Raw genomic sequence first — 7,500 nt, 5'->3', positions numbered from 1 at the left:
TGTTGTAATATTTAATATTCATAAAATTCATACTCATACTCATAGTTAAGTTTTATTTTTAAACATTTGAAATCTCTCATTGCATTCTGTTATGCATAAGGTCTCAACAAAAATTGTGTTGGAAGGGAAAAATTAGTGTTGACAAAAGACTCCAGAAAATATAATCAATATCTTCAGCACTTTTTTCCATAAAATTATTGAAACTATATCAATGTGTAATAATATTAAGGTGAGATAAGATGACATTTTCTTTTATAATGGATGTGTCACGAGAGATAGAAGCAAAAGTAAATACTGGCATCGCAAAGAAAGAAATAATTCAAGTGTTAAGATATGTTAAAACGCCACATGTATAAAATACTATAAATAAACCAAATCAATTGTAAGTTATCAAGAGCAGAAAAACATGCTCAAATTGATGTATTATTTTACGTTAAAATATAAATAAATAAACAGGAACTAAGTGATAATTCGGGTGGTTGGATGGGAGCATCACCCTTGAATCATATACCTATGATGTTCGCATGGGTGTACGATCCGATAGTGATGTCGTTTCTTCTTCTCTTTACTAGCCTATCCTGCTTCTTTGGTTTGTGATTGTATTTTTGACAGGGGATATTTTTTTTTCTGTAAATCTTCTGCCTGTTTGTTCTTGGTTATTTATAATTTAGCTTATGATATCTTTAGGTTATGATTTTGATTTACATTTGTACTATTTTTGTTGGATTGCTTGTTTTTTTGTTTCAGCGGTCTCTCATATAACCTCAATTGTGTTGGAAGAGACCTAAAGCAACAAACAAACAAAAACAAAACAAAAATAAGTGATAATTCGGACTCGAATCTAAATCGTCTCCCGTGGCTATTCGGACTCAAACTCCAGCAAACACAAAGGGGGGGGGGGGGGGGGGGGCGGCAAAACTGGTCAGAGGGTGAAACTGATAGAGAAATAGAAGAAGAGTTCAGAAGAAATTCTGTTTTGCCCTTATCACACTGACTCCAACCCCAACTTCGTACTGTAGAAGGATTGGTGCTTGTCTCACACTATCACAATATGTTTTTTCTTTGTCCTGATTTTATTGGAATTGTGTTTTGTCGTTAGAGAAGCGTTTCCTTTAGACCACAGTTACTTCGACCGACTTTTGCCCCTTTTGAAGAATTTTTAATCTCTTCTTTTTAATCCTTAATAGGACTTCCAATTAATTGTTCGATTGATTTTCTCTTTCTCGTCAAATTAAGTGGGGTTATAGTTACTTTAATTGTTATTTATATTTACATCAGTTTTCTGTTATTATTAATAATTAAAATAAAACCAAATTCAAAACAAAACAATAAAAACAAACAAACAAACAAAAACCATACTGCCATGGGAGACTGAGCCCAGTCCTAATTGTATGCTGATTGCACATGCGCATTTATATCTTTGAGAGGAGAGAGAGAGAAGAACACTGTGCTGTCATGACTTTTGACTGAAAATTACCATTCCCAAAATTTGAAAGAGGACTATGGATGACTGATAATTCTCCCTCAACGAAAATTTGCTATCATCAAATGGCTCATAGAGTATAATTGAAATGATGGAGATTTTCGAATCGTGAATTACAATTCTAGTCCAAATATACTGTATTATGTTCATGGAATTCATTATTCTGATTTTCAACAAAGACTGGCTTGAGATGCCACAATGCTTTATTTTAGGAAACCTGGTACAGAACAGGAAATTTCCACCGGTCGTTGATAGATCATTATTTTTAAGTAGTTTTTTGACTTTGTAAGTGGCTATCACATTTCACACAATAATTCTTGGTAATGATTCAAACGCTAATTCCACCCTTATAATAATAGGGATGTTTGATTTTAGATGCATTTTTAAAAAAACATTCTATTTGCTCCCCTTCAGGATTTGAAATATTGGCTTCAAGATAACAATGTCATCCGATAGTAGCTTTGTTTTGCAAAATGGAATGGTTTCAGAAAGTGCACAGAAAATGTTGAATGACTTCTGGCCTGATGTTACAGAGGAGATAAAGAAACTTCCTGATGTAAGTTGTGTTAATTCATGACAAATATCTCTGGGTTTCACATAAATATAGGGAATGTTTAGTCATTGCATATATACTGTTCATAATTCGCTATCTTCATGTCTTCTTACTTCATGTCATATTTTATTATTACAATGCCTTGTGGTTCCCTCACCACAAAATTCACAACTCTGTTATAACACAAGCTAATTTTAACTATATGCTTTGGTTATCTGTATCATGTCAAGTGCTCTGTTGAGTATTTCTGTATTTTCTATGTCAGTAATTTCTGGTGCTTATGCATTCCACTCGCACTTGAGCAAAAAAGATGAATTTATATATATGCATTTGTTTTTGCATATTGTTGTTTGTATTTATTGATGATACAATTGTATGTATAATAATTGATACCAGTGACGAGTCAAAGTGCTGGTTCTAAATAATGTAGTGGATGAACAATGAAAAAGGTTGAAATATTAGATTTTACAACTCGAAAAAGTATTTCAAATACAGTGCAACCTCTGGTCCCAAATTTTTTGCAATATGTTATTTATAATAAAAACGGCAAAATAGCGACATACATTTTAATAAAACTCCAAAACAGGGACATTGTTATAACAGTAATCAGCAGTTGATGCTGATACTTGATATACCCAAGCATCGTCATCTCATACTCTAAAATGCCTTTTAATATCCTTCCAATGAGATTGCTTTGTTACTGACCAATCAGAAAATATATTTACTACTTACTATACTGCGTGGAATCAGCACTTGCTCACAACAAAAGAAGTTTATCAGTGGATGGTACTCTCAAGGGTCCATTAACCGTCCCTGTTAGCTACCTGTCTGAGGTCAGTTGAGGTTATCTGGTATCAGGCAATGGGGGCAATTAAGGATATTTATGATCTTTTACGTGATATGTTGGATTAGCCTGGAGAGCAATAACAGTCTCTTTCACATTTTCATTTATTTTCATTTGAAAATGGTTGATCTATGTGTATTAAACAGCTAAATTGTGGTGTTATTGATAATGTGAATATATATATTATATATATTATATATATTATATATATATATATATATATATATATAATATATATATATTATATATATATATATATATATATATATATATATATATTATATATATATATATATATATATATATATATATTGTGTAATAATATAAAATATGTTTAAAACAGATCCTATTGTTTCTCCTTTACAATTTGGCCTCATATATATTTATATGAATTAAATACATGTCATCTTTGCAAATCGTAAAATTTCTGCTTATTTTCTCCTTCAGCATCAATACAAAGCACAAGAATTGCCTTTGGCACGTATAAAGAAAATAATGAAACTTGATGAGGATGTAAAGGTATGGAAAGTAAAATTCTTGATTGCAAAATATTTTTGTATCTTTTTGGTATTCGTTTTGTACTATTACTAATACTGAACCTCTACTTTTTTGTCTTTTTAAAATTATTAATAAAGATTATCTGTTTACTTGATATTTCAATATCATTAGCATAAAACAGGATGGAAAGTGTTTTGTTGTTTCTCTTTTATTTTAAAATATTGACTCTTGTGTCATGTATATTTTACAATTTTGACCATTTCTTTTGGATGTTTTTTTTTTTCTGTTTAAGATGATAAGTGCAGAAGCTCCTGTGCTGTTTGCCAAAGCTGCAGATTTGTTTGTTCGGGAACTGTCACTAAGAGCTTGGATTAACACAGAGGATAACAAAAGGAGAACCCTTCAGGTATATCTCGTTAACCCCACAGCTCTCCATTTGCAATATATATATATATTGAATAATTAATTAAATAATATTCTTCACACACCAATTTGACACAATTTGCTCTAAGTCTTTGTAATTTCTTCGATATACTTTTCTTGACTTCATTATTCCTTTGTAATTTATGATTGTTTGTCTGAACATTGCCGGCAATATTTTTGGCCGAATTTTTAATGTAAAAGCGAATATTTAATTTAGAACCCAAACAGATGTCTTTGGTTGATGTTTTGTTTTGCTGCCATCTGAATTCCTTTACTTCGTCTTGAAGAAAAAAGGTCATTGAGCCACTTTCTCTTTAAGAGAAAGAAGAAATACAAAAAACTAAACAGTTCTGCAACATGCCCGAAACATTTGTAGATGGTAGAAGCGACCTTGGGAGACCTTCCTCACATTCCTGGAGGTAGACTCGTTTTATATTGTTATTTTAATCATGGATCTTTTGTTAGATGTCATTCATTAAATTATTTATTCAATTTGTCAATTTTTAGTAGTGTTTATAAAACAAACCTTGATTGATTGGTAAAAGTTGAAAATTTCCTAATACTAATATGACCATTATTTTGGTTATTATCTGCCATTGTCATTGAAGTACATTGAAAGGTCGTGATAAGTTTTTCTGGGTTTGTTTTTTCTCTATTTCTATATGGTTGCTAGAGATCAGAGGGTTTTCTTTTCTGTTCGGGTTCTAGTTATAGCTTGGTCGTATAAAGGTTCTAGGGTTTTTGTTTTTCCTATTGTATTAGGGTTAGTTAAAGGTACTTACTAGTAGTTCTAGGTTTTATTACTGTCTATACTGCAAAATCAGATTGAATTACAGTACAAAGAAGGGACTCGCATATCTCCAAACTCCAAAAGGAATGTAATTAAGGGAAACCAGTCCTTGCCAGCATCATTCATTTAAAAAATGGAAAGGAATGCAGAATGTTTAAATTCTTTTCATGTTTGCTAGCAAGAGTATAGTCTAATCTAGGCAATTTTCTCTCTAATGAAATTAATAAAGCTAATCTCATATTCTATGTTCCCGAATATTTTGACAGGGGATATCTACCCCCTCTACACCCCCACCAGAGTAAAGACTGGGGATTTTATTTTCTTCTTTTTATACTTCAATTAACTAAGAGTAAGTGTCTCAATACTGAGACGATGCTTATTTTGCTTAAATTTGCCCTTTTTCTTGGTTTCAATTAAAAAACACTCTTACTGTAAGTTTTGATCATTAAAAATGCAAAAGTAAGACACCTATCCCCTCCATTTATGCTCAGACAGGCTATTTGATTTGTGAGTATTGATGGTCTTTTGAAAGCATATTAGATTGATACATCTAACAGAATGTTTGACGTGTCATACTATTATTTCTGCTGAGGTCACCGATGGTTATAATCAATTTTCAGACAATTTTTGGAAAAGACGATTTACAGGCCTGTGAATAGATATCTAAATATTGATTTTATCTGATGTCTTTCATCCATGTTCCTTCCAGCGCAATGATATTGCTATGGCCATTTCCAAATATGACCAGTTTGATTTCTTGATTGACATTGTGCCAAGGGAAGAGCTGAAACCAAATAAACGTCAGGTAATTGATTAAATCTTTTTATGTTGATACAGACTCCTTAAATACCAATTAAAAACGTTTTTTCATTCCTATTAGTAAAACTCTTTAAAAAGAAAATCTATGGCATTTCTCTTTCGAGATAATATTGCTGGATACTTTTTCATGTTTAAAACCTCTGTTTTCACACTAAAAGTTGTACAATTACATGAAAATAATTAATTAATTCCAGTTTTTAATTATCATTATATGTATTTACAACCTCAAGTTAAATGCGAGGAAGTTCCTATCAAGCCCTGAAATTGTGAGATGGAGGTAACACTATCAGCCAATTCCTGTTGCATCATGCTGTACTGTTTTGATGATAACATGGTGTTGTTTCATTTTTCCTGGGTACATTTCATTTTTTAAATCTGGGCTTTGATAAATGTGTTTTATTTGGGTTTTTTTGTTGTTATTTTTCACAGGATGATTTATCTCGCTCAGGCAGTTCCTTCCCGGAACAGATTCAGTATTATTTACAATTAGCTCAACAGCAATCCCAGCAACAGCAGCAGACTCAGCAACAAACTACAGCAACACCACCAGCACAGCAGCAGCAACAGACACAACAGGCTCAACAACAAACGCAACAAGCACAGGTGATATATTATCTTTAATTTTAAGCACCTAATTTTGTATACAGAAAGTATTGAAAACAGGTGGGTGTAACCTACCAATAAAACCTACCGATTTATTTTTTTTTTTTTTTTGGTTCATTTTAGAATTTTATTGTAGCAGGTTAATTTTTTATAATTTTGTTAAAATCAATGTTAAGATTAACAAGTTTCAAAGAGACAAGTTCCGCCTTCTGTACAACGAAATCAAAATAAGCCACAGAAGTAACAGACTAATACACATGAAAACCAAAAGACAAAGATATTTTAATTCATTTTTACCATCAGCAATACGAAACTTTAGGATGATTTTTACTACATGACATTTGAAAGATACTATATTCGCTCTAAATTATATTTATTTATGCATGTTTACATATGCTATATCTAAATTATTTATTATTTATTTATACATTCAAATACCATGCGTTATTTTTATTTTTTATCAACTGTGTTGGCTATGTGCAATCCTTCCCAATTTATTTTCAAAATTCAATTTACATTACAAAACCATTATGAAAGTTTGTTTTTATAATTAACTTCGTATTTTCATCAATTAGTTCTCTCTAAAATCTATTTATTTATGTATGTTTACATGGTGCTGTATCTACATTATTTGTTGTTTGTTTGTACATTCAAATGCCATGCTTTATTTTTACTTTTTTATCAGCCTGTGTTGGCTATGTGCAATCCTTCACAATCTATTTTCGAAATTCTATTTACATTACAAAACCAATATAAAATTTTGTTTTTATAATTAGCTTCGTATTATCATCAATTAGTTCTCTCCAAAATCTATTTATTTATGCATGTTTACATGGTGCTATATCTACATTATTTATATATTTATACATTCAAATTTACTTTTTATCAGCGGGTGGTTGGATGGGAGCATCACCCTTGAATCATATACCTATGATGTTCGCATGGGTGTACGATCCGATAGTGATGTCGTTTCTTCTTCTCTTTACTAGCCTATCCTGCTTCTTTGGTTTGTGATTGTATTTTTGACAGGGGATTTTTTTTTTTCTGTAAATCTTCTGCCTGTTTGTTCTTGGTTATTTATAATTTAGCTTATGATATCTTTAGGTTATGATTTTGATTTACATTTGTTTCAGCGGTCTCTCATATAACCTCAATTGTGTTGGAAGAGACCTAAAGCAACAAACAAACAAACTTTTTATCAACCTGGGTTGGCTATGTTCAATCCTTCACAATCTATTTTCTAAATTCTAGTTACATTACAAATCCATTATTACAACTCTACTCTACTTTCATGTCCAATTTTTATAGCATTGCTTGTAACTGTTGTATATTTTATGGATATTTTATTTTATTTTATGTTATTATATTTGATGTTTATTTTGTTTTTTTATTAGCTATAATAGCGATAATTTCCATTCAGGATCAATAAAGTATATCTTATCTTATCTTATCTTATCTTATCAAATCATTATTTTTAGAGCCCTGGA

General features: G+C 31.0%; 1 protein-coding gene across 5 annotated transcripts in view; it reads left to right on the top strand.

Moving 5' to 3' along the window:
- Positions 1-7,500, top strand: part of LOC144958083 (uncharacterized) — a 32,200-nt gene that overhangs the window by 10,712 nt on the left and 13,988 nt on the right. For all 5 annotated transcript variants that reach the window (XM_078889730.1, XM_078889747.1, XM_078889722.1 and 2 more), the window contains exons 2-6: positions 1,898-2,039; positions 3,328-3,399; positions 3,671-3,784; positions 5,301-5,396; positions 5,840-6,013. In XM_078889730.1, the coding sequence (XP_078745856.1) occupies positions 1,926-2,039; positions 3,328-3,399; positions 3,671-3,784; positions 5,301-5,396; positions 5,840-6,013 (570 nt within the window). In that variant the 5' untranslated portion in view covers positions 1,898-1,925. The remainder of the gene's footprint in view (positions 1-1,897; positions 2,040-3,327; positions 3,400-3,670; positions 3,785-5,300; positions 5,397-5,839; positions 6,014-7,500) is intronic.

Source organism: Berghia stephanieae, chromosome 1 (genome assembly GCF_034508935.2).
Source record: "Berghia stephanieae isolate SIO BIC M18660-M18661 chromosome 1, UCSD_Bste_1.3, whole genome shotgun sequence".
Classification (NCBI taxonomy): Eukaryota; Metazoa; Mollusca; class Gastropoda; order Nudibranchia; family Aeolidiidae; genus Berghia; species Berghia stephanieae.
This window is presented reverse-complemented; position numbering and strand designations above follow the sequence as displayed.